At 37.0% G+C, this 27,620-nt stretch overlaps 2 protein-coding genes across 2 annotated transcripts; one reads left to right on the top strand and one right to left on the bottom strand.

Moving 5' to 3' along the window:
* Positions 1-157: 157 nt before the first annotated feature.
* On the top strand, positions 158-18,570 carry DDX17 (DEAD-box helicase 17). The gene is made up of 13 exons (XM_032221602.1): positions 158-576; positions 3,709-3,847; positions 4,839-4,938; positions 5,180-5,313; positions 6,751-6,816; positions 7,119-7,260; positions 7,710-7,870; positions 7,955-8,127; positions 9,111-9,221; positions 10,612-10,673; positions 10,842-10,901; positions 14,683-14,919; positions 16,002-18,570. Exons 1-13 carry the CDS (start codon positions 533-535, stop codon positions 16,514-16,516), a joined length of 1,944 nt encoding a protein of 647 aa, XP_032077493.1. The 5' UTR covers positions 158-532; the 3' UTR covers positions 16,517-18,570.
* KDELR3 (KDEL endoplasmic reticulum protein retention receptor 3) lies at positions 17,612-26,800 on the bottom strand. The gene is made up of 5 exons (XM_032221603.1): positions 26,352-26,800; positions 22,457-22,557; positions 20,388-20,546; positions 19,985-20,237; positions 17,612-19,300 (listed from the first exon to the last, which is right to left on the bottom strand). The coding sequence occupies exons 1-5, from the start codon at positions 26,440-26,442 to the stop codon at positions 19,260-19,262; spliced, it is 645 nt and encodes a 214-aa protein (XP_032077494.1). The 5' UTR covers positions 26,443-26,800; the 3' UTR covers positions 17,612-19,259.
* Positions 26,801-27,620: the final 820 nt, after the last annotated feature.

Genomic DNA, 27,620 nt, shown 5'->3' with positions numbered 1-27,620 from the left:
CACTGCTTTTAAGATTGCTAGCACTAAAATTTGGCGTAAATGTGTTTCGAGAATACATTAAAAATGGCTCTTCGCGTAGAGTTCTTAGATAGCTTACGGCGCAACCTAGTGAAATCTTCTTAAATCGCTCCTTTGAAGCGTGATCAGCGTACGCGATCACTGCTGGAGAATAAGCGTAGAGAAAGGCTTTCTCTTTCCTCGTTAATTCAAGGGACGTATCTTACGCAACAAACGGGCTGGCCGACAGCGTAAGAGGCGGCAAACCGGGGTGACGGCGGCCATTTTGTTTCTGGAGGCCGGAGAAGAAAGACTGGTTTTCTTTTTAACCAGCGCCAAGCAGTTCCTGACGCGACTCGGCTCTCGGAGGCTCCAGAAAACCAATTCCAACGGCTGTCTAGCTAGGAAAATTAAGTCCCGGGAGTTGTTTTTATAGCCACAAAGCAGCAGCAAAGTTCAGAGTAGGCGCGGTTGGGCCTCTCAGCGCTACTTTTCACATAGTCGCGCACAGGGGTCCCTTTTCCTGCTTGAGAGAATGCGAGGCTTCGGTGACCGAGGCCGCGATCGTGACCGCGGCGGGTAAGGACGATGTGACTGAGAGAATCGGGCTTCTTTCAAGGGTTTTGTCGTATCTCTGCCCTCCCTCCCCTCCTCTCCCCTCGCCCCTTGAGGGTTCCTCCTGCTGCGTGGCAGGCAGAAATACTTCGGATACGGCCAGCATTGCCCGAGGGCTGATCGTGCTAAATTTTCTGCCTTTCTCTTAGTGATTCAAGCGTTGAAGGACATCGAGAAGAGGGGTGGGGTTCTGCCATTTTGTAGAAATGTACAAAACGGTCTAAGTTGGGAGCAAGTTCCTCGGAACTCGCCGGGGGCTCCTTCATTAATCAGCACAATACTAGGCTGTGCGGAGAGAGCAGATGTAATGGATGAAGGCTGCCACTTTGTTAAGTTTCGCCTTTTTTTGTGTCGTGTGGAAAAGAGCACTTTAACAAAGCGACCTTTTCTCTCGTAAGGGGGGGGGGGAGAGGCTCACTCTCCGGATTGCTTTTCTTTCTCCCTCCGCGTATTTCTAAGCTTTGCCAGAGAATTTTATGCGGGTGACTGAAAGATGGCGTCACAATATGGAGGTAAATGTTTGACTGGGAGGTGCCAGATGAACGTCGGCCTAGGAAGAGACACGTAGATGGAGGAAAGCTTTGGAAGGTCTAGGCGCCTCCCGGACAGATGTTTTTAAATATTTTCTGTCCTTTGAGCAGAGGGCTTCCATGCCGTTACATACACCAATTGACTCACCAGGGACTCTAACCCTCAAATGCTACATGGTCACTTATCCTCTGATCTAGCATGCCCTGTTTTTCTTTATCTCCTGGTGAAGTAGGTCTAATATAATCATTGCTAACCCCCGAAATCCGAGGGCTGCGTTGGAATAATCTAAAAATAAAACGAAATATTCTAATCGGATTTTTCTTTGCTTCTGTCTATATTCTTGTCAAGTTTGTAAGGATGGTCTTATACTGCCTACTTACAAAATGTATCTGCTGCTCTAGTTGAAGAGTGGAAGCTTACAAAATCATAAAAATGCAATACAATGGTTATAATCAAAATCTGCACTCATTTAAATCCAGATGGAAAATCAGCACCCAACATTGGGAACTCTTGGCTGAAAAACTCCGTTTCTACAACCCCCTTAAAAGTGCATTCTCACTGTATTTTACCTCAGTTCTGATAAAATAAGTTAAACTTCCAAGTAAACATATTTTGGATAGGTCTTTAATTAGGAGGAAGTTATGAATCATTGATATTTTACTGGGCAGTCCCACGGATTAGTTCCATACAATGTGAGAAGCTACATTAATTATTTTGAGAGATGTTTATTGTAGCAGGGGATTCTGAGGGAGCTGTAGTACCATTATTGCAGTTGTCCAATTTTAACATAAAGCTTTAAATATGGGATATGTTTATTGATAATAGTGTGACTGATAATTAAAGTTAATCTACTGAATGAAAGTGCTCTATTAAAGCAATCCTATTTATATTTATGCAGAAATCATTAATTGCATACGTTAGTGTTTGCACAAAGTGTTCTTTCACTGTAACTCACAAGAGTAGGAGTCAAACTGCTTATTAATTATTACATGGTGTAATCTATTCTTAAGATAAAGAGAATTGTTAGCACCTTAACCGTCAAGGGTCAAACTAGTTGAGAACAAATCTCTCCTGTCTTCAAATGAAGAACCGGAAAATTCTGATACTTTCCTGAAGTACAGAAGGGTGGAGCACTACAGTAATTTTTGAGAAGTATGTTACTACTGTATTTTACAAATGCAAGTTTAACTGTGCATTAATATATACTTCTCACTGTATTTAGCAATATATGGGAACAAACCTCACGGTCAGTTTCCTAGGTAAATCAGATAGGAAACAACTAGATGAGCTAAATCTATCTTAAGGCTACATTAACAGAATCTTGCAAGTTTGAAAGTACAAAACTTCCCTGCTGTCACTTTAACTGCTTGATCTATTAATGACAGATACTTTCTAAGTTTCTTTCTCAATTGTTAAACTACTGGGAGCTCCTGCCTTTCTTGTCTGATTGTTTCCTAGGCAGCATCTCTTCCCCCATTCCTTAAGGTCATTTCCATATTCCAGTATGCTTATTGAAGATAGTGGATTTTGTATTGGTTAAAATGCTTGGTTTCCTGCACTTAGTTTCTACTTCACTTTATTGATGTTAGTGTTGCAATGAAAACTCTATTCTGATGTATTTTTTCAGTAATTTGTTACTTAAAGTAGAAAGAATATTTTTCTTCTATATTTTTATGTAAAACTTGCCCTGTTTTGTCATTTCCATTGGGGAATGTTATGGAACTACATATACATAATGCATTTCTACATATTTTCGTGTTCAAATATGTTATTTTGTTGCCAAAGATCAAATACAAAACAAAGAAAAGTAAAAAAGAAAAATAGATTAACAAATGTTCAACAGTAATAACTTAAAGAGGAAACCTTTGTGTACAAAGAAAGAAAAAAAGTCCAAATAAATCTAACATTAAAAATAAATCAACCCTGGCTTGAGTGCTGAAAGCTACATCAAAAATGTAATATATTTCTTCCACACATAACTGGTCTACAAAAAGTCATAAATTTATCCATCTGTATTTAACAGAAATGCTATATCATATAAATACATAAATAAATATTCCCAGTGTGGAAAACTATCTCATAATTAAATGGACCCCATATATGTATGTATACACAGAGACATAAAAACAGATTACTCCAAAGTTAAAACTAATTTTCAAATCCATGTGTCATTTTATTTAACATGTAGAAAATCTACAAACGACTTCCTGTCTCATAAACTTGTTTAATCCTTTGTCTTAATATTACTTTCCAAAACACTTTGTAATACTTTTTGTTAGTTTACTGTATATAAATTTTATTAAATCCAGACTTGGTTATGCATATTCAGTGAAATGAATATCATTTTTCATCCATGAGTGATTTTTCTCCATTCCTTTCAGAGCATCTAAATTAAGCATGGCTTAATTCAGATCTGCCATATTAAATAGAATAAACATTTATTACCATTGCTATTGATGTTTTTCAACATAAATTTAATAACATGTTTTATCTTCATAAAATAATGCTATTTCAGATCAATCAGCTAGAGAAAATAAAGTAATCATTTCTGTCTAATCCATTAAGGTTTGGTAGCCCTCTGCCTCCTAAAAAATTTGGAAATCCAGGAGAGCGTTTGCGAAAGAAGAAGTGGGACTTGAATGAATTACCCAAATTTGAGAAAAACTTTTATGTTGAGCATCCGGAAGTAGCAAGACTCAGTCCTGTAAGTTCTGTCTTTTTCTTCACCTTTGTCTTGTTAAACTACTTCAGTTTTAATATCTCTCCAAATGCTGTAGCAATGAAAATGATTAGAATTTCCACCATTATTGTAATGAGATTTTCTATTCTTTATTTTGTCAATGTACCGTATTTTTCAAAGTATAAGGCGCACCAAGGTTTTGAAGATGTGAATAAAGAAAGTGGTTTTATGGTTTTTCTTTGAAAACATTTCACTTCTCATCCAAGATGAGGTAAAGAAGCTTCTTGGATGAGAAATAAAACATCTTCAAAGAAAAACCAGAAAGTCCAGTTCCCTCTTGAAAAAGGACTTTTGGAAAAATAGTAATGTGTGGATGTGTTCATCTGCATACACAAGATTATACTGTTAGAAGTTATAATGAATAAATGAATGAAATTGAGAAGGTTTTGAATATTTTCTTTTTAAAAAAATTCCAATCTGTTTTTCATTGTACGTTTTGATAAGCTTCTGAAAATGAAGTCAATAACAGGAGAGTAATATTTCTGTGTCAAAAGAATTGCTAGACCAAGACTTTATGGAGATTGCAAAGAGATAGTATTACTTGAAGTAAAAGGAATGAAACTTTATATTCAGTGATTACTAAATAACAACAACAACAACAACAACAATAATAGAGCAACTGTGGAAAAAGAAATAATGTGTTATCCCGATTGTAATTGGAGCCCTTGGAGCAATAACTAAAGGGCTACCTCGCTATTTGGAAATTCTAAGTTTACCTGACTTGAACATTCTGATTCTACAAAAAACCACCCTACTTGGAACAACTTATATCCTCCGACATTACCTTAACAGGTCCTAGGTCCTTGGTTAGGACTCGAGCTGCTGAGCTACCAACCAGCCCCAAAAGCTGTGAATCTCACCAAAGATTAACCATATAATAATAAAAATAATAATATTAATAAAACACTACAATTTCTATTTTTCACACTTTGCTTGCAATGTTCTCTCTAAATAGTATGAAGTTGAAGAGTTGAGAAGAAAGAAAGAAATTACTGTAAGAGGGACAGATGGTTGCCCCAAGCCAGTATTTAACTTTCATCAGTGTAACTTTCCACGTGAGTATTCTCTTGTACCCAAAACAAGAGTGTTGGAGGACAGGGGGGCATGTTAAATAGAATTATTTGGCTGGATGTATTTAGTTCTGGAAAATTGAGCTTAATGACAGAGTTTTGGGGAATAAGTTTTTGAAATTAATACTATAATCTAAATTTATTTCAGTACAAGCTTTACTTATATAGCATTTGTAGTATAAATACCATGCTGTTCATTTGTGTATTTTTATCTGCTAATTTTTAGAATATGTAATGGATGTCTTGATGGACCAACATTTTACTGAACCAACTCCAATTCAGTGTCAGGGCTTTCCTTTGGCCCTTAGTGGGCGTGATATGGTGGGCATTGCACAGACTGGCTCTGGGAAAACATTGGCAGTATGTATTTTTCAGTTTCTTTAAATGTTCTTTTGTCTATGGATCTGTAAAAGTATATTGTGTTTTGTTCAGGTAATGTAATTAATTCATGAACAAATGAAAAATATAATTTCTTTAAGTTTGGAACAAGTCATCTCAAGTAAACAAGTCATTCCAGTAATTATGTTCTAGGAAGCAATGGGATTTTATGGTAAGTTGTTGGCTCTGTTTGCATCCCAGGGCTGCATCACTAGGTTGGGTGATAGTGCTACCTACCCTCTGCTAGCCAGCCGTTTTCATTTAGTTTATTACTATAAGCAAGCCAGTTGTTTAAAAAAACACAGGTATAGATTTCATTGGATATGTATGCATCTACTATTTTGTTTTAACTTAATTTCAAAAGTATTTATCTGTTATTCTGCTACTTGTAATTAATAACTTGCTTTGCAATCATATGATTTTTATAATTTGTACTGCCTTAGTAGAGCAAGCTTTACTAAATGCATTCTGAAAAGTACCAATTGGGTCAGAAATTGTACAGATACAGAGCTGAGCCACCAACTTAAACTGAAAAGTTGTGCAGTGCAAGACAGAGTACAGTAAATCATCATAAATCCCAAAGGGAATCAAGGCTTAATAAGAAATTAGTTTGCATTCATTTATCCAGATTTTTATATTATTGCAATTTGTATTAAAATAGGTTATGTCTACAAATAAAGCAAATATGAAGGCTTGCATTTGCTTGTATTTTCATATATATCATAAAATTTATTTACAGACTTTTTGAGTAGTAAATCACTTTTAGATCATTGAAACATACATGGGGGAAGCTAAAATCTTGGAAATGTTGTGGATATGGAAGGTATCATCACATACATTTGTAGTGACAGAGAGAGCACTCATTCATTTCTCATGAATACAAGATCTTTTCGTGTATGATGATAGTAACATAGTTGTACTATCAATATGACTGATGAATTGAAAAAATGATACCATAAGGAGAATATTTACGTGGCTCGTGGCATTCATCATAATTGCTACACTATTAGCCATAGCAGTAGCTCAGACCAAATAAATCCTTTTAGTTTGTTTTTATTAATTTGGACTGAAGTATCAGCTATCATCTCCATGAATGTACAGGTAATGCTCATTTAATAACAATTCAACATCAAGACAATGTTATAAAAAATTATCCCATTGGGACACTAGTGCATTATTACTCTTTCTGTCCTGTTTTTAGTATATCCCTCTGAGACTTAAACTGGAAGACTCTATAAGCTGACTTTGAAATTGTATGCTTGCTTATTGCCATTCTTACTCCAGATCTTTCTTATTTAATTTTATGTTTAGCTACTAATGTCTTCTTGCTGTTTTCTTGAGAATATAAGAATGGATGTACTAATTAGCTATCATCTTAATTAGCTGTCAAAACTGAAGTATGGTTCTCTTCTTTTTCAGTATTTGCTACCTGCAATTGTTCATATTAATCACCAACCATACTTGGAAAGGGGAGATGGTCCAATTGTGAGTATTATTATTATTTAAATTTTAATCTTCAATTGACAATCTGGGGATGGTAAAAACTTAACAGTTCAAGTCCTAACAAGGACCAAAGAGCTTTAAGGTAATGACTAAGCATAGTTGTTTTAGACAATTCAGATAGAGTTGTTGTTATTGATCTGTGGGTGCTTACAGGCTGCCTATTATATTACAGTTATGGGCCTTATTTATCTAATTGGAGATGGCAGTTTTGTAAGCTCTGCTTTTGAAATTTAAGCACTAAAAATCAAGTATATCACTAAGTGTTATGGATGGTTTCTTCCCAGTGTTTAGTTTTAGCTCCTACCCGAGAACTGGCCCAACAAGTCCAACAAGTAGCTGATGATTATGGTAAATGTTCAAGACTGAAGAGTACCTGTATATATGGAGGAGCACCCAAAGGCCCCCAGATTAGAGACTTAGAAAGAGGTAATTATGATGAACTTATATATTAAAGGGAAATTGTGATCTAACTTCCTTTATTAAAATCACTATTAATATGACTAATGGCAATTTTGCATTGGAATAAGATTAAATAAATTAAACAAGCTTGGGATGATTAATTAGTTATCAGGAGTTTAATGTGCTTGCTTGGGAATATCTTCGCATATGTATTCATAAAACATGCATGTCCAATTAATGAGTCTCTTCAAAGAAACTACCATTTTTTTTAAAAAAGGAGCAAGGATATGGAAAATGAATTTTATTTTCATTAAATAAATTGCTTTTGTGCAAACATAAGAATTGTTCTAGTGTGTTTAGTAGTATAAACTGAAATTGGACAATATGTTCATGAAATGGTCCATGTATTTCTATAGCCCTGTAAATGACAGATTATTGTCTGACTTTTTGAATTCTCTTTCTCTATTCTTTGGAAGGTGTTGAAATTTGTATTGCTACACCCGGCCGTCTGATTGATTTCCTGGAAGCAGGGAAAACTAATCTTCGCCGCTGTACATATCTTGTATTGGATGAAGCTGATAGAATGCTGGATATGGGTTTTGAACCTCAGATTCGTAAAATTGTTGATCAGATACGGGTCAGTATTTCTTAATATAGCTTAGGTTTCTTCTTGATTTCTCATTTAAATATGACTTTTGAGATAACACGTGTCTTTTTTCAGCCTGATAGGCAAACACTCATGTGGAGTGCCACTTGGCCAAAGGAGGTGCGCCAGCTGGCTGAGGACTTCCTGCATGATTATGTCCAGATCAATGTGGGGAATTTAGAGCTGAGTGCCAATCATAATATCCTGCAGATAGTGGATGTGTGCATGGAGAACGAGAAGGATCATAAGTATGGATGTTGTTATATTATATATCAGATTTTATCTAGATTACAAGTAGTCCTCGACTTATGACCACAATTAGGACTGGAATCTTAATTGTTGAAGGAAGTGGTCGTTAAGCAGAATGCCAACATGACTGCTTTCCTTAGCAACCATAATCTCGATTCGCCAAGTTGTCATTAAACAATTCCCCGGTTGTTAAGCAGATGGACTAAAAGAGCAGCCTGCCCAGTTCAATTTTCCTCGTGAGTAGAAGGAACTGCTTTGGCAGATTGCAAGAATGGAACTTGGACTTTGGGGATCTGAGCTCCGTTTTCCCATCCTGTCAGAGGAGTTCAGTTCCCCTTAGTAGGCAACTTTGTCAGCCAACCCCCAACATTTAGGCTTGCATCCTTCCCCACTGGCTTCTCCATTGACCTTTCTTGGAAGGCCAGCGGAGAAGATTGTGAGTACCTATCACATTATTGTGGACGGTTTGATAAGCTTGATAAGTGCAAACAGGTTGTCAGGCACCAAGATCGCAATCATGTGACCACAGACTGTTTGTGTGAGTTTTTATGATGACTGGAAGTGCTTTATGCTGTCAAATAGCCTTTCTGAGGCCACTGTGACTACACTTTGAATGGTCATTAAATGAATGGTCATAAGTTGAGGACTAGCTGTAGAATCAATGTTTTTAAGTTTAGCATTTTTATATGAGTTGTGGTTTAGTTAAACAGACTTATCAAGTTTTATAAAATCTTTTGAATATTTTTATTCTGTTTTTATCTTAATTGTATTTAAAAGCCTTACTAAGAAAACCATTAATCAGTGCTATTTGCTATGCCATTATAGAAGTAGTTCAAACCATACACCTAAACTCCTTAATTTCTTTCTGTCAAAAGAAAGAACTGTAGCCAATTACAGTAATTCATTAATTGTAGAGGAATGCACAGAATAATATACAGGAAAAGAATGAAACAGTATGCTCTTGTTTGTATTTGTTTAAAAGATTAATACAGCTGATGGAAGAAATTATGGCTGAAAAAGAGAATAAGACTATTATCTTTGTGGAAACAAAAAGGCGATGTGATGACCTAACACGAAGGATGCGTAGAGATGGGTAAGGTTTGATTTTAACATTAGTGTTAAATTGGGAAAGACAGATTAGTTTTGCACCTCCTCACCATGTTATAGTAAAGAGGTTTTAGTGAATTATAATTAAATCCTATGAAAGGCTAGATGAGACTGACTATTTCAAAAGTTGCCATAGAATGCCATGGTTCATTTAAAATAGCAATAGATGTTAACAAGGTTGTTATAGCTCATGATAAATAATAAAAAGAAAAGAAGATAATCTTTACATTACAACAATTCGTTCAATGACGATTTGAAGCTATGGCAGACCTGAATGAATGGTAGTTACATCTGGTCCCTGAAGTTATAGCTGTTACGTTTCCCTGCAATCAAGTGATCAAAACTCAGACATTAGCCAGGACACCCACATTTACAACTGCAGGTGTGCATGCTTCCCCCCCCCCCATCCCCCAAATCTCTTGCCCTTTTAGCCACCTTGCCAATGGCCCATAGGAGTGATGGTCCAGGGGCTAAAGTAGAGATCCAGGAGCAGTGATAGCTCACTGAGACTGCTGAAGCCCTGGGCCTCTGCTTCAGTCCCAGTGATACTAACACCACTCAGGAGTGCTGTTGTGCAGAGTGACCAAAAGGACAAAGATGGTAGGGAGGAGAGTTGAGAAGGCAGTCCCTTATCTTGCCAAGACTAGGACTAGGAATTCCAGCTCAAGTTGCTGTTGTAACTTGAGGGGCACAAATAGTACCAGTTTAACACCATTAATTTGAGGGGATGTGGACTTATTAACATATGCATGAAAATAACATTTAAAAGAAGATAAATAGAAAATTATGGTATGTCTGAAATAACGCAGATTATAATTTGACAATATAAGCAAAAGATAGACATATATATTAGCTTCTGTTTAGTTGCATATTGTGCTAGCACTGATGTGATTCAACCAATATTGGAATCAAAAGTTCCTCCAGTGCAGAGAAAGTAAAAATACAGATTTCTATCTTCATTCAGAAAAACCTGTTTCTATGTATGAAAAAGCATCACTTGCTTCAGAAGCATGGTATTGTTTTGAAAAGTAGTTTCTCAATTTTTTGTTCTGATTTCTAAATCAAAAATTTTCACACTCCAAACCAAAAGTCTTCCTTTAAAATTCCTGAAAATTGCAGTAAACACTTGGTTTAATAAACTCTGGATAGCCACGATAAATTTTATGTTCAGGATTCATTCTAATTGAAAAGGCTTAACACCCAGAATTACACAAATGACAATGCAACTCACAAAAATGAATCTTTATGAGACATATTTAGATTTAACAGATGCCCCAAATGTTTAAATTGAGGTTTTAAAATATATTCATTTATATTAAATATATTCATATTTTTTGAATATATGTTAGCTGAGAATTCTTAAAACTCTTTTACAGTTGGCCAGCTATGTGTATTCATGGAGACAAAAGTCAGCCTGAACGAGATTGGGTGCTTAATGGTGAGTTGTAGAAAAAAGATTGTTTCATTTACCCAGAGAATGCTCTGTTTTATTCAACCAGCTGCTGTGTACAGTTTCATTGCATAATGTAAATATTAATACTAAAACAGTTTTTAATATGTGTTTGTGAACCAGAGATTTACATCAAGATTATTTCTTTTCTTTCAGAATTTCGTTCTGGAAAGGCTCCTATCCTCATTGCCACAGATGTTGCATCTCGTGGGCTAGGTTTGTACACATGAGCTTCCTGCCTGTCATTTCTTTAGATTGGCATTTTTCCCCCCAAAGAATTTTAAAGCGTGACTTTTCTCATATATGAAATGCCTTTTTAACATTGATCTTTTTTTTCTTTCATATTCAAAATCTCTTCCTGCTCCTAATGAACAGGCTTTGGTCTGCAGCAAGGCCTAGGCATGACTAATCGATCGCCAAGGGGAGAAGAGACGTCCAATTACTCAACCCAATTCTTCCACTATACCCCATCTCCTTTAATTCCAGCTTTGTGGCTGGGTGGCTAGGACTGAACTGTATTCATTACGTTGTTATTCAGAATTGCCAGATGGTAGAACAAGCATCTAACTATCTTTTTTTGCCCAAATGCATTACTAATGTAATTGCACATTATTATAACAGTCCCACTTCAGTATCACAATACATAGATTTATATGTGTGAGCATATTTTGCTTTTTTACACATACTCTTTTTCACTTTTCTTCCTCAATTGGATTGTTGAGGTTGTAGTAAAAACTCTAGGGGTGGGGTGGGGTTATAATGAAAATCTGTCAGCCTTTCAGTGCTTTCATCATCTGGATGTTTAAGCAAACAATTCAGCTGCTTTTTACATTCAATGTTCAAATCTCTATCTTTAGTACATTCAGAAAGTAGATTTAAACAGGGTTGTAGATACTTCAAAAACTTTGAAAAGACATTCCTAAAAGGTTTTCAGTTAATGTTGAGTTCAGTAGACTCAATCTTTTATTAAAAGTAATTTCTCAAATATTTCAGATGTACATTGAATTTAGGATCAGTTAAAAGCTATTCTTGAAAATGCTGAAAAGACAACTGCTTGTTAGCATTTCTCAAAAATGACAAGTTGCTAGTCTTTTCCTCACATAAAATTCATTCCCCCATGCCATCTCCGAAATTATCCCAATGCTCCTCTAGTTCATGTGGTTTCAGTCTCTCTGTTCTGAGGTCATGTCTGGACCTATGCAGGTAGAACTGGGGCCTGTTAGGAGAAGGAGTGAGGCCAGTTATTTTTTTAAATAAAACAAAAGGACAATATTTTGGTTGGCAACATTTTGGTTTTTAAACAGGCTTGCTGTGTGCTGGTAGCTTCTTTGTGCATCTTGCCTAGACACTTAAATCAGCCCTTCTCCTCATATATTTCCCCAAAACAACTCATTTGGATACTATTGGAAGAAAACAGTCTCCCCGTTCTGCCTTCTCCACTTGACTTAGGCTGTGGGGAAAAGGTATCAGGGTCTGTTTCTTGTTACGAATAACATCTTGGCTTGTTTTGGGGCCCAGAGTTTGCTACTTCATAAAAATACAATATCTTACTGGCAAATCTCTGGACGAATTCCTCCAAGTTCCTGGAAATTGAAGGCTTCTACCTAAAACATAGAACAGGGGCGCGCGCTTTTTGGCTGAGTCACCAGGGTTTTTCCTTCTACTCAAATGAACATTGGTCTCAGAAAACTCCTTCCAGGTAAGTTGAGTGCCCCATAATGGCTTGTTTGTGAATCATCCCCAGGGCAGAAAATTTCCCTCTGCACTGTTCATTAAAAATTTGGTTACACTTCACTCTGTTAAAGTCAAATCATTAAATTTCTTTTTGTTTGTTTTCTTTAACAGAAACTTTGATATCAGCTGCCGATCACTCAGTGCAGGTCTGGGGACATATCTACATTGGTGGTCGAAGCAGCTTTCTAGATGGAGTTTGCTAGTTTCTGCCCCTCCCAATTAACAATCAGACATTCCTTTGGGGGGCATCTCAGTGGATAAGCATCCCCAGGTAGTCATGTTCCTTTTTAGAATAAGCAAATTCTGTAGAAGAAACACTGTGATTAGCACAATTTTACACCAGTGCAAGATAGATAGTAAGAAACCTGCATTATAATTGCATGTTCTCTTCCTGAGTCCCCAGCCATATAATATGGATGTCACAACTGCCATTTGAAGGTGAAAATTGGCCCTGCCTTCTCTTCTTTCCCCTCCTTGTTGTCCTTTCATGGATTTTCTGGCAAAATCCATTCTCCGGTACCTTCATTGTGGACAATGTGTGTATTTCCTAATAAGCAAATGTTCCCTGGTATTCATTGTGACCATTTTGCTAATGGATGTACATAATGGGATTGATTGAGGTCCATAATCTGCCATTTGTCAGACTCCAGTGAAGCCCTAGCTATGAAGATGTGAATGCACATGGTGTGCTGCCCTGTCCTTATCTAACACAAGCCCTTTGCACCAAGGACCCTAGTTGGAGACTCGCGCTGCCCCCTGTGAAATCTGCCTTCTCACTTTTTGGTGTGATTCAGGACTTTGGAGTCTGGAAAGATTGAGGAGCCCCCCCTTGCTGTAATAAGAAACAGACATAACATCTCTTTGCCACTACTACAGCCCACTTCCATTTTTGCTCTCCCTCCCACCCCCTTCCTTTTATTTGAAATTGATGCAGTCTGGGCAATAGATGCAGGTTGGATGTAATTTTTTGCATCTTCAATTTTGGCCCCTTTAAGCCCTGTCAAGGGACAAAAAGTGTTGGAGGACCTGAAATATTTACGTGAACCCAGGTTCTCAGGCGCTTGACGGCCAAATAGGCTACAGAGAAGCATCTAAGCCAGTTCACAGAGTGAGCGTGTGTGGGGACTTCTCGCTGCCATGGACCCTTGATGCATGCTCCCCGCGCTCCAGTGGTCCCGTGTCAGAGGGCGGAGTTTTCGAAAGGAGGCCGCCAAAAATAAAAGGCAAAGAGACGGGATCGGCTGCAGCGATATCCCACAGGAGGAGGGAGTGTGCATCGGTCTGGTAACAAAACAGGGAATGTTTCTCATTTTTTTAAAAGAAAAAGTCGATCTGTGTTTTATCTTGGATATATTTTGAATATTCTTTGTAAAATGCAGATTTTTAATGGGTTGTTAATTTTTAATGTAATACTGCTTTTGTTTGTCAGTTTTTTTTTTATCAAAACAGTACACTAACATTTACTTGTTTTTCTGTCCTCATTTCTGAAAACTCAGATGTTTATGACTTTAAATGTTTGAATCTGGGTTCTCTGTTCAGGTTACACTGTAGATAATATGCTAAAATTTTCACTAAAATGAATGTGTTGTGATCAAATGTTAGTGTGTATTTTTAAAAGGAAGATTAAAATGAGCTGGTTATCTACTTACACAAACTGGCTATCTTGAGATATCTTTTGGATATCAGGAAGAGGGGAAATGTATTAATTACTTTTAAACCTTTTTGGGAAAGGTTTGTGTCCTATCCCTTGTGATAACCTGAAGGTAAGTGACCTTGTGCTGCTAGTTTTTGTAGACTTCTCCTAACAGAGTTAAAGTATTCAGCAGTTCTCTCTCTTGCTCAGGTTTGCTGCATTTGTAATAAAAAACAGGACATTTGTTGCCTTTTGAAATTTCTGTTGTAGAGCAAAATTGCCTGAATTATATAAGACAAGGTTTCAGAGATGACAATTTGTATGTATGTGTGTGTGCGTGTGTTTTTGTGACATGCATGCAGCAAAAGATGGATGAATTTGAGAGGAATTATGAACTGCTTTGACTTGATATTTGCTTTCTGATCACAAACTCATTTTTGTGCACAATTATCTTAGTTTAGCCTTTTGCTCTGTTAGGAAGAGTCTATACTGTCTTTCTATTGTACAAATACTAACTTTTTTCTTTTCTCTTGTTACTGTCACTTGCGTTTGTGCTCCCCATCTTCTATTGGCACATCCTTCCTCTACTGCTCTCCTCAATTCCTCACTGTGCTTTGGTTGCCTTACAAGATGTGGAAGATGTGAAGTTTGTGATAAACTACGACTATCCAAACAGTTCAGAGGATTATGTGCATAGAATTGGCCGTACTGCCCGTAGTACCAACAAAGGCACTGCCTATACATTCTTCACACCAGGAAATCTGAAACAGGCTAGAGAGTTAATAAAAGTTCTAGAAGAAGCCAATCAAGCCATCAATCCAAAACTGATGCAGCTTGTGGACCACAGAGGTGGTGGTGGTGGAGGAGGTAAGAGATTGGAGTATTTTAGCTGTTTCTGTGTCTTTAAGCTGGATTTGGTTGTCGAACATGTGATAACACGTCATTAAATTTGTTAAGAGGATAAATCATTCTTTGAAACAAATACATTTCCTTCTGTATATCTCGCCTCATCTAAACTTCATTCTTTCTGTTATTGGGAGATGTTTCCACAGTCCAACATCTGCATATTATGTGTCAGGAATGTTTCGTATATTATCAAAGCATATATATTACTGGAAATCCAAATTATATGACATTTCTCTGGAATGATACCTTTAGAATTTTGGACACTTTAAACATGCTGGAGAACAAAATTAGAATATTGTTTGTGCGTCATAATTTCTGCAAGCTAGTTATAAAAGAGAGACTTCTTGCAACAGTGTTTCTAACCTTTTTAATAATTAAAGTGGGCTCTAGTATGAATAACAGCATTCCGTAATGTCATGCTGACCACACACACAACCATGGAAATGTCTTTGGACAGTGCTGACTCAATGACCATTGAAAAGGAGATGAACACCTCCCCCTTATAGTCAGCAACCATTAGCGGAGTAAAATCTGTAGGGAGTTCTTTACTTTTTACTTTTAGTGTGAATAAATCTACAGCTTTAATTAAGCATTATATTTGTACCTGAAACAACTTGCATGTCAGGTTAACTTGCCTGTTGTTGCTGCTACTACACATTTTTTTATCTGTTTTGGGATAATCTGATTTAAAATTATAGCAAAAACTGTAAAGATAAATAATAAATCTTCACAAGTTATTTTTTATAGCCAGTAATAGCTCACCTATTCACTCTATCATGCCAGAATAAGGTTAACAAAGTAGACTTTCAATAGGAATAGGAAATGACAGATTTCATTAACAGTAAAGTAAAAATTATTTTCAATTTTTTGCCTGTGTTTTTAAGAATAAAACAGTTGGGAGTGTATTATCAAAATAGAAAAGAAAAACCCTATTAAGTTATACAAGGCCTTCATGATGAACTAGTAAACATGTATAGTTGTTGTATTGAAAATATCAATGCAAATTACTAAATTCAGGTCTGTATGTATGCATGTATTACCAGGTGGTCGTTCTCGTTACCGTACAAGCAATTCATCCAACAATCCTAATTTGATGTACCAGGAAGAGTGTGAGCGAAGGCTCCGGGGAGTTAAGGATGGCCGAAGAGACTCAAGTAATTTCCGAGACCGTGATCGCACTGACAGTTTTGCCAATGGAGCCAACAAAGCCTATGGCAGTGCTTACGGAAATGCAACTTCTGCATTTGGGGCACAGCAAAGCCAATATGGATATGCCCAGGGAGCCTATGGAACTGCAACTTATGGAACAAGTGGTTATGGGGCAGAATATGGTGCTGCTGGGTATGGGGCAGCCAGCACTGCTAATGCTGGGAGAAACTCACAAAGCACCAGCCAACAGCAATATGCAGGGCTGGGCCGTTCAGGCCAGCAGCCACAGCCTCTCATGTCGCAACAGTTTCCTCAGCCTCCTGGCACCAGTGTGATGGGCTATATGGGGCAGACTGCCAGCTATCAGTATCCTCCACCCCCACCCCCACCTCCTCCTTCACGCAAATGAAGCCACTTCATTTAGTGGTTATCAGTCAAGATTTTCAACCCTTTCTCATTTTTTCTGTCTCTTCCCTTCTCAATCCCATCTCCATAGAGATGTTTTTCTTAATGCAGGTTAGCTTTAGAGTTTACCATTCAAATTGTGCCCACAAAAATGATCCTGGTACACATTAACTGATTTTCTTTTTAAAAAGTATTATTGACTCTGGGAAACGAATTTCCTTATGGCCTTGCATTATGTAATCTGAAATTTTCTGTCTCAAAAAAGAAAGATCTACAAGGCAGGTTTGTCCCAGTCCAGCTGTTATTGTGTCTGAGGCTTGTGTATGAAAAATTGCTGTGGAGAGGACTTCTCTGTAATATAAACATCAAAAAAGATGGTGCTAAGGAGTAGCTCCTTTTAACAGAATATTAAATATGGTGTGATTTTTACTTAATGAAATTGAGACAGGTTTTCTACAGCTAATGAAATGAGGCTTTGGATTTGGCATAGGAGAATTTGGGAAGATAATTCCTTTGGTTTGACTCTTATTCTTTCAAACATTTACAAAATCTAAAAATAATTTTGAGTTTAGCTAGCATTTCTGCAGCTCCTGAATGTCTTACCAGTCCTATGCATAAAGGAGTGTAAGTGTTGGAGATTAATGTTCTTTTCTGTTGCAATGCATTTTCACCTTCGATGTAATCACAGAATTACTACACTTAATTTTTATTGGATTTTTCTATGGCTCTTAGATTTCACCCAAGATATCACAAATGACATCTGCCCCATCATTTCAACTCTGGAGTTAAAGTTATACTTATAACAAAATGTATATATATATCTATAAACATGGGGAATCTATACAGTTCCTTGGTGTTCATCATCTGATCCATTTACCTGGTATCAAGATTCCTCACTGGACATGTGTGAGATCCCACTGCATTGCATTAAGCAAAAATGTTTCATTTTTCAAATTTATTTTAAGCTGAACAAAATCTTAAAATCTCTTAAAGGGATGGTGAGGAGATAGCTAATATGTCTTGAAGCTGCATTTATATCCACATCTGACTAGGCTTTCCAATGGCTTTATGAGTGAGTTTCTTCAGCTGGCTCTTATACTCAGCTTTTACAGGTAGGTAGCACCCTAGATTTTAGGAAGAGAGAGAACTTTAGCAAATGCTTTCATTCATTCTTGTTTTTTCCCTAGTCTGAGAAAGGTTTAAAGTTGGGGAGTGGGGGAGGGTGGGATGGGATTATTCAAATATTAAAGTTTCTGTCTTGTAACTAGCAGGAGAAAGTTGATGGTAGTTGGTTTCACCTGTTATTTCCAGAAAACATGGCAGGAAAATCTCTTCTGTCCTAAGAGACAGAATCTATGGGGTTTTTCTTTTTTCTTTTCTTTTTCCAGTTTTGGGAAACAGGTTGTTAGAACAATGGAGTTATTTATAGCAATGTGGGCTTGGCTTAAAAAAAAATGGGATTTAAGTACGTGTTTCTCAATAAGAGCAGGCTGGAGAATAATAACCACTTGTGTGTCTGCGCACATCATACAGGTAGGTTGTTGGTACAGACCTTGTACAATAAAGGCTTGCTAGTTAAAATCCTCTTTCTCAGTTTGGTTTCCATAATCATCATTAAGATATATATTTGGCAGTTATCTTCATTAAAAATATTAGAAATGAACATTCATTTACTGAACACTGCCTGATTTGTATTTCCTTTCTTAATCAAAACATCATGGAGCTGCTGTTCATGCAGAAATAAATCTACAAGCCTACAGGGGGGGGGGGGGCAGAATAAATTCTTCCCCATTGTCTTTAAAGGGATTTGGTCTTCATCTTCACCAATATAAAATTGTATTAGGGCCTTACAGTGCTATACTGTGGCTTGAACATAGTTACAGCTTGGTGTGTGGTGTGCTCAGACTGAGCATTAACAAATAATTGAACTCTGACATGTACAGCTTGTTTCCACTTATCAGTTTAAAAATCTGGCCAATTGGTAATATTATTTGCTCAGTAAATATACCAATATCCAACCTATATTCCCTTTTACAAAAGTCATTGTATAGGCTTTGTTTAGTTAAAAGATACAGACTCTTAAAACCCTGCAGGCTTCTTAGGTTGAATCATTGGGGACAGTCCCCCTCCCCTTTACTGGTATTTGAACACATTCCTGTTCTGTGAATAAAGACTTGAAAAGAGAGATTCATAGCTCTGTGATGTTCAGGCACAGTATATTAAAAAAGCTATGTTACTATTAGTTTGTAAATTGTCCTTTTGATACCATCTTGTTTTCTTTTGTAGGTATGAATAAAAACACTTGTCGATAAAATTCAGAAATCTTGTTTTTTATTTAAAAATACAATTGAATATTTAAAAATGTTTCCTCTAATCCCTTGAGGGAACATTGATAGTTTAGGAAAGAGTGTTAGGTCACAGCTGTTTTAGTCTTTATAATCATTTGAAATTTGGCTTGAACTTTTTAGAAATGGATATAACCATTATAGAGGATACAATGGTTAAATCATAATCTGGTTTCTTTAGTTTTCAAGGAACGCTTCTTTATAAAAATACTGCAGATGAATCATCTACACTAAATAGTTAAGTTCTGAAATGTTAGTTACTTGGCCCCTGTGGTGCAGTCATGTTCTCTAATTGAAATGTATAGAAAAAGACATATACTCTGAATTCAAATAGTGACATGGCAAAAGAGTCTTGAATCCTGAAGCAGGGACTTCATCTGCTTTCTTCTGTTGTGCACATCTTCATATAGGCATTGGGAGACTCAGTTTCTTCCCTTTTAGTACTAAAAGAAGAGGAGGGAAAAATAGCCCAATAGTAGAAAGCAATGGCCTTTTAGTTTCCATATTTTTATGCTATACAAAGAACATTTAATGGTGTCTTTAGCACAAGAAAGTACATTGATTTCTATACAAAGTATGCCAAGATGAATTGTTTTTTCACCTTACTATTTAAAGTCAGTAATATCTAGCAATCCTAGAATGCAAAGGTTGGGGTGAAGGGACAACACAGTATAATTAGAAGTTACTATACTTTTTTATTTCTGCTTGTGATTTATAAGACATGGTTATGGATATTCCAAAATCCTGCTTGTGCATTATTTTTATTAAAAGTTATGAATGTAAAAGTACAAATAAGGTGATGGAAAAGCTTCTAAGTTCACAAACTCTGACTTCCCTCATAAAACATATTCAAATAATTGAAAACAAAAATTACTGTGATTGACAGCTGTCTCAAAGGAAGCGTTTGGGGGGAAGAGGTATTCAAATTTTGAAGCAGAGCCTGCTATGTGTTTGCTTAGGCCCAGCTGAAACAGGTTTTGACAGTGTTCTCCCAAATCAGGAATGCTGTCCTCTAGAGCGCTGTCCTTTTAAATTGCTCATAATCCAAGAAATAACCCAAAACTGACCCATGCCACAGTAGATAGCATGTCATAATCCATTTTTGTTAATCTTTTGGTGATCCTTACCTTTGGTGATATAGAGGTAAAAAAAGTCACAATAGAAGATTGTCTGTACTACTCCAGAAACAACAGCAATTTGGTCAAAGAAGCTTTCTGTGTAATAACGCCAGATCCAGTTGGCAAGATAAAGCACACGATAAAGGCCCAAGAAGAAAAGGTAATGTGTTGTGATTGTCTCAGCTTCACCTGTTTTGCTAATCATAAAAAGTTGTGGAAGGATAGCCACTGATTCTAGATAAATTGAGAAAGTCCATAGTATCTGAGGAAGAACAGTAAATCCAAAATAAATATCCAAAACATTGACACAAAAGGTTACAAATATGCATAAGCTATTTAATAAATGGTTTCAGAAAGCTGAGATCACAAAAATATGGACATCATTGTACTTAAGCAGAAACAAATATCTTACCTCTAAAGGAATGAATTTGTAGTTTTCTAAAAATGAGAGACCTGTGACAGGAACCAAAAGGAACTCAAGACGGAAAGAATCCTGTTCACTCTCAAAGGTTTTCCGGAATTTTCCATAGATCAGGTACACAGTAAAATAGGCACAAAGTAAGAAGATAACCTACAGAGAAATAGAAATCATTGAATGCTATTTCTTAGATCTTCCCTGTTCTTGGGCATTTTTTCATAATTAGTGATACTAATTGGACACAGACTGGTAGAACCTCAAAGATTTAACATCTGATGAAGTGAGCTGCAGTTCCAGAAAGCTTTTGGGCCCAATAATGTAATTTAATCTTGAAGTTCCTACTTGACTATTATACCACAGAGTAACCTAGCTTTCTTAAAATTATTTAACAGTTCAGAGAAATAACTTTTCTATAGGTTTTCTAAATGTTAAGCAAGTGGAGCAAAGCTTTATAGCATGGAAGCAAGTGCTGCTATACAGGTATTACCTAATCATGTCAGGTACATCTATGTAACTTGCAGTACCACAGCTATGCATCTCTTATATTTTCTTGAGCTTCTATCTACCTTGCTCAGCAGTGGATTGAATGGTATCTTTTTCAGAGATGCATCGGTCTTTAAAATGCATGTGGATTTGAAGTATGTTTTGTTTCTTGATTCTTATTTCCAGTTTGGCTTGGTATTTTCCAATACTGAATGGCTGATTTTCATGGCTATTGAACAAACAGCCTCCTCCCAACACTTTTCAAATGTGTCCGTCTCTTTCTTGTCCATCCTTCGTACTTCATAACAGGAATGCCATTCCAGTTATAAGTTGGCCATTAAATGCTAGTACTACTTAATGGTTATTTCATAGTAAGCTATAGTTTTAATTCTGTATTGTATCCAGCCCAAAGTCCCTTAATATTAATGACTGCCTTCATGCCATCATGCAATGGGATGGGAGAAGAGTAGCATTTTTAAAAATCTCAGTGAAGATTAGTCCTGGGATACAGGTGGCTTAATTAGCACTGCTAAGAGAAAGGCAAACCTTGCTTCTCTTTCATTATTGCCATGGAAATGGGAATTCCTGCATCACACTAGCTGCTTCCTTCCTGAATATGAAGCTTATCTTCTTTTTGGTCTTTTTATATGTCTCTATCCATGCAGGAAAGCATTTCAGTGTATGTGAGTTTTATAAGTTTGTAGAGAAGTTAGAAGAATATGGGGATTTTAGCATATCTGAACTTTTGGAAGCTTGAGGGCAGGTTCAGCTGGTAAATTTGGCAGTAGGAATGTAGAAATAACTTGCAGCTTCCCAATTTTAATCTTATTGGGATGGGATACAAGCAGCTGGAGAAAGCAAAAATATCTATGGTACTGAGCCTTTGCTGCCTGTGGGCTTAAAAGTTTAATTGCAGTAGTTAAGTTAGTAAAAATGAATCTGGCTCAGCCATTGACTTGGTCAGAAAGTTACAAAAAATGATCACATGATTCCAGGACCCTGCAACTGTCATAAATACAAGTCAGTTGCCAAGCATCTGAATTTTGATCATATGACCTTGGAGATGCTGCAACAGTCATAAGTATTAAGAGCCAAGGTGGCACAGTGGTTAGGGTGCAGTACTGCAGGCCACTTCAGCTGACTGTTATCTGCAGTTCAGCAGTTCAAATCTCACCGCCTCAAGGTTGACTCAGCCTTCCATCCTTCCGAGGTGGGTGAAATGAGGACCCAGACTGTGGGGGCGATATGCTGACTCTGTAAACCGCTTAGAGAGGGCTGAAAGCCCTATGAAGCGGTATATAAGTCTAACTGCTATTGCTATTAAAAAAGTATGAAAAAGTGTCAGTCACTTTTTTTAGTGCCATTGTAACTTTGAATTGTTACTAAATGAACTATTGTAAATCAAGGACTACCTGTAGATGAATAATCTAAAATTACAGTGTCTTAATTTGTACGTGGGAGGGGGAATTATTTAGCTATCCCTTGCTCAAAATGGGCTACACTTAAATAATTGCATGACTTAAAACATCTGAATTACTCAGTGAATGAATCAACTAGCTCCCCCCCCCCCTTTTCCTTACCTTCATGATGGTATTGTAAAAGGAGATGAAGGTTGTGAAGAGGTCAAGGTAACGGCTTGTGAAAACAAGTGCAAAGAGGATCTGACTCTTTCCAGAAACACCTGCGCATCAGGACATATGAACAACAAAAAAAAAAGAAACCAAAGAAAGGCTGTTTGAGGCTTTAATCCTAAAGATGCAGATTACTTAGTTGGCTGCGGGAGGCAGCAACTGATACCTGATGCCACAACCGCCCAAGAGAATCGTCTGAGATCAAAGTACCAGCTTCTGTCATGGAAAGAGACAGTACTGGACATTCAGGCAGTTGAGTAGCCCAGCCCATTCCTCCCAGGTTCACACATTATTTTATTTTGTCTAATGGTTGCAATTGCAAGAGTGTTCCTATAAAACAAACCTTAAAAAAAAGCTGTTCTGGTTGAATGAACACATGGCATTAGGAAAAGTTCTTCTTGGAAGGTTCAGAAGCTTTTGTTAAGGCCTTTAGAATTCAGGGGAAACTTTTCTTTATAACCTGGAACTACTGTAGCATTTTCTTCTGGGGTAACAAAACTTCAAACTCCTCTACTGGTCACCCAGATGTTTACATTCCAGATCTGGCAGCCCTGCTTTAAAAAATGGTATTTTTCATTTGTTCAAATGGTTTTTATAAATAACTCTGGAATATTGTGTGTGTGTTTGTGGATCTTTAGCTTAAATGTGTTTAAATGTATTAGTAGCTCGGGTTGATATTTAGGCTGTTTGAGCTCCGAGCTTAGCAATTTGGTTGCAAGCATTTTGTCACTATTCGAGGAAACATCGTCAGAGCTTTTTGAGTTGTTTTGAGTCAAAGCGCACTGACAATATCTCCTCGAATATTGATGAAACATTTGCAACCCAATTGCCAAGCTTGGAGCTCAAACCAACAGCCCATCTCTAGTTTAAAGATATCTTCTACATAGATACAGGGTAAGTATAAAAATATTTTAAAAGGAAAAATCACTAAAATAATTTATTTAAAAGCTTAAGACTAATGTCTACCTAAAGGCAGTAACATCAAAACTTGATACAAATGAATTAAAGTAGCTGAAAGTAAATATTAGAATCACCTCCTTTTTATTTGAAGTCCAAGTAGAAGCTATTAAGACTAGTGATTGTCCCCCAAAATCTCAGTAACACTTAGCCAGTTCCTACTACATACAGACTTGTACTAGCAATCTTTTTTAAAGACAGAGGAATGGTCAAGGTAGAGCTGAGAAAGTTAATCTTTTAGTTTTGCTTTGAAGCAATGATTTCGGGGAAGTTTTCAAAAGCAGTTATACTGTATATACTGCATGTTGATATAATTGAACCACTCAGCCTTATTTTGGGAGGGTAGGAACTGCATCAAGATAATTTAAAAGTTAATGTTTATCCAAAGTGCAGGCTGTGCATGTGGTCTTTTGTCACAATAGAATAGTCTGCAATTGTAAGGAGGAAGGAATAAAGAGGCATGCTTGATTTTCAATATAGAGAGCCTCTTTTCTGTATGTACCTCTCCAGCTCTCATTTACATATAAATGCACCCAAAATGTCAAATGCTTCTATTCTGTCTGAGAAGGGAATCATTGGATAATTCCAGTGATCCAAAATCTTGTACATTTGTTATTTCCAAAACCCAATACTATTTATAAAAAAGAAAAAGCGTGGATGGATGAATCAGCAAGTTGAAGACAAATTTTCAGACATTGTAATTCAATCATTCAGCTGGCTGACAGGTTCTATTTTTTCTACATTTCTCACAGTGTCACTCTGGGGCTGATGAAAAACATTTGAACATTGGTTGCAATCCCCTCCCAATCGCTTACAAAATTTTCATCTTGTTTGGGTGGATTGCAATCAAATTGTACAAGGGAATACAGCACTTCGGTATCCATTAGAAAATTGTGCCTATAATTTTTAGTCTGAGCCCAACTGAGGCCCACAGGATTGCTTTACTATTCATTCTGAATGTGCCAAAGATGTTTTTTTAAGAGGCAACTGAACTTTCTTGTTTTTCTTCAAAGATGTTTCTGTTTTTCTTTGAAGAAGCAAAACGTCTTCAAAGAAAAGCAAGTCCCGTTGCCACTTGAAAAAGCACCTTTGGGACAACCCTGACCTGGATGACTGAGAATCTCCATAGATGTTCACTATAAAATTAATGGAAAATCCCATTAATTTCTCTCCATCACCCTTTCCATTTATCCAATCCCTCTGGAGGAAAAGCTTAGAACATAGAGGACACTTTCTTTGGAGTAAGCCACACTAAATTCAATAACAGTTAAATCAGTTTCTAAATATATGTATATAGCTGAGTTGAGCATATACATCTATCATTCTCCTGGACAATTGTCAACAATACCAGCATCAGAATGTTGCAGTTCCATTAGCCCATTTATGTGGCAAGCACTTGTCTTGTGCATTGATTTGTATGTATAAGACAGGTGAAGAGAGAGAGCTAGAAAGAACACTAGCATTACATCTGGCTTTATTCATTAGTGGCTCTAACTCCACCCTTAATTTGTTAATACTGGATATTCTTAAAATGTTCAGCACAAAGGATAGGAAAAGAGATTCTGGAATGCTTCAGGGGAAAAGGGCTTTTGCCTTTTTATTACTATGAGTAGATTCTCTTTTTGGGAACAATTTGAAATTGGCTGATAGCTTCAGAAAAGCACTGGCATAAAATGATTGCAAATAACAATATAAGCAAAACAGGAAAAGAAAGCAATCTATTGTAGAAAATAGAAAAGAGTAGACTCAATCCCTGAGAAACAATCATTTTATGAGCTAGGGCAGTGTTGTCTCTGCTTATTTAATCTCCTGTAGTATTTGTTATCAGATGGGTACACATCAACACCAGAAACTACAACGTTTGCATTATATAACTTCGCAGCACCACTTCTTCTAAACACATATTTCATTCTCAGAATCAGGAAGGAGACTGGGGTGATAGGGTGGGATGGGCTTGCAAACAGGAAGCTAGACATAGAAAGTTTTTTTCAAGCTCTCTGAAATACTGTTTGTAGCAAAGGATGTAACAGGTGAGAAGAAATCCAAGGATGTTAAGTAACTGGTATGAAGTTGGAGTCTTAGAAACTTTTTTCAAGAATAACATTTTAGGCTTCAGTGTCTGAAATTTAACACTTTATCTAGACTAATAAAGATGATATTGTTGAAATGGATTATAATTAAAAGCCTTTATGGTTGCTGTCTAAACTCAAGATAGTTTGTCAAAAAATATAAAAACTGCAATCTTGGCTCAACACCAAATGTCCAAAAAAATGTGTGTTGCTATGGTAGTAAGATTTATGCCTCAAGTTGCAAGCACTGTGGAGCCCAGGGGATGAGGGCAAGACTTTCAGAAAAGTGGGCCGGTGGGGAGCTCTTCTGCCTCCCTTGCATTCCCTTGGCTAGTCTGCTGCTGTTAAGCATGTTGAAGCGCAATTTTGTGAGCTGCTCCCCCTGTTGGTTCTGGCCCTAACACTGGTAGACAGAAGGGATACCATCGTTTGCCTTATACATTGGATTAAATTTGTTTTCTTGCCGCCACCTCCACTGCAATAAAAACTTCTATCTAGATTGGGATAGGAAGAAATTTAGTTTGATTCAAGGAATTATAAAGTGCTGCTGAGCTGAATAACTCACTTTCTGATTTCTATCCCATATTCCATATTTATTCCTCTATACTTTATTATAACATTTTGCTACACATCTAGGATGAATGTGACCCCAACAGCCTAAAGCTAAATCCCAAAATCTGACACTCTGGTCCATTTGTGTTCAAATAACAAATTTCTGGCTGGCCTGCCATTCTATATGGCTTTGTCACCAGTTTCAGCAAGATAGAAAAGATGATGATAATGATAATAATAACAATAACAACAATAATAATACCTACCAGAACATGACTTTGATTTCCAGATTTTCACTATCAAAATGATAATAGCTAAGAGATGAGAGACATCTCCAAGGATCCGAAATACATTCATGATGGCCCAAGAATGTCCCTACAGGAATCTGAAGAAAAGCAAGTTAATGTAAATTGTAAAGAAAGATGCCGATTCTCCACACTCCAAACTTGGGGGGAAAGTGCTGCTGCTCCTCTTTGTCAGCTTCCTGCTTAATGATCCCTTTTCATTAAATTCCTTTGGATATGCCTGTTTCTAGGTGAAGAACTCTCTCACAGCAGAAATCTTCAGAAATACTGTGCATGGAAGTTTGAAATTAAAACTTGGTTGTACTCTGCACAGACCAAAAGAAATTCCTTTTACACTTCTTCTCTAGGAAGTTTCTGCACTCTCTGAAACTGATCAACTCCTCTCAACCAAGTAATGGAAGAACATTAGACGAACAGTCTCAGTGCAAACACTGGGTGACGTGGCGCGGAAGCAGCCGCTAAGCCAAGTTAGCTAAACTTTCTCTTGCATCCCTTGACTTCTCAAGTTACAGCTTGAAATGTCCTTAAAGGGAAAAAGACAGGCAGTAGGCAGATGTCTTTCTAACTGGGGTAGGATGGTGGGGCTCTGTTGCAGGGTCATATTCCGTTCAGTGTTCACTATTTTGTGCCGATTTCTTTATAGTCTTTTGCAAAGAGATTTAGAAGTCAACGGATGCCTTCCAATTGTTAAACGAGTTTTCTTTATAATGTTCCAGGTCCATCCAGAACTATTCACTCCACCCAGGCAAGCTGGGATTCCTGTGGCTCTTGAAACTCCCGTTTACTCTGATGGAAGATCCTTTATATGATGGACTAAGCCACTGATATTGTGGCAGTGCGACTAGACAGTGATAGTCCAGGTTTCCTTTGGAATAGCTTTCCAGGATGAAAACTTTATTTGGACTCATATTTTCCCCTTCCCCACCACCATTTCTCAACCTGCATAGGGATTCCTTCTTCCACATCTGCAACTTTTTGGGTGCACAATTAAGGAACTGTTGAGAATCTGGAAAGAGTACAGAGAAGGATGGACGGAGCTTACAAGCTAAATCTCATAAAGAATAGTTAAATTAAAGTTTAAATTAAAGAAGAGAAGGCTAAGGGTTAGAAGTGCAGCATTTGACTGCGTGAAGGAATATTAGAGGGCAGAGGCAGTAGACTATAGCACCTAGAGGTAAAACCAGAACCTATAGTGGAAGCTTTACAGTGAGAACTAAATTTAAATCAGTG

Source organism: Thamnophis elegans, chromosome 7, assembly GCF_009769535.1.
Source record: "Thamnophis elegans isolate rThaEle1 chromosome 7, rThaEle1.pri, whole genome shotgun sequence".
Taxonomy (NCBI): domain Eukaryota; kingdom Metazoa; phylum Chordata; class Lepidosauria; order Squamata; family Colubridae; genus Thamnophis; species Thamnophis elegans.
The sequence above is the reverse complement of the archived record's forward strand: the minus strand, read 5'-3'. Positions and strand labels throughout refer to the sequence as shown.

Coding starts and splice junctions, on each gene's coding strand:
- DDX17 (XM_032221602.1), top strand. CDS start 533: ATGCGAGGCTTCGGTGACCGAGGCCGCGATCGTGACCGCGGCGG. Junction 7,871..7,954: donor AAATTGTTGATCAGATACGG/GTCAGTATTTCT, acceptor GTCTTTTTTCAG/CCTGATAGGCAAACACTCAT. Junction 9,222..10,611: donor CGAAGGATGCGTAGAGATGG/GTAAGGTTTGAT, acceptor ACTCTTTTACAG/TTGGCCAGCTATGTGTATTC.
- KDELR3 (XM_032221603.1), bottom strand. CDS start 26,442: ATGAATGTATTTCGGATCCTTGGAGATGTCTCTCATCTCTTAGCTATT. Junction 20,547..22,456: donor TTTACAATACCATCATGAAG/GTAAGGAAAAGG, acceptor ATTTCTCTGTAG/GTTATCTTCTTACTTTGTGC. Junction 19,301..19,984: donor TTACCTCTATATCACCAAAG/GTAAGGATCACC, acceptor CTCTTCTTTTAG/TACTAAAAGGGAAGAAACTG.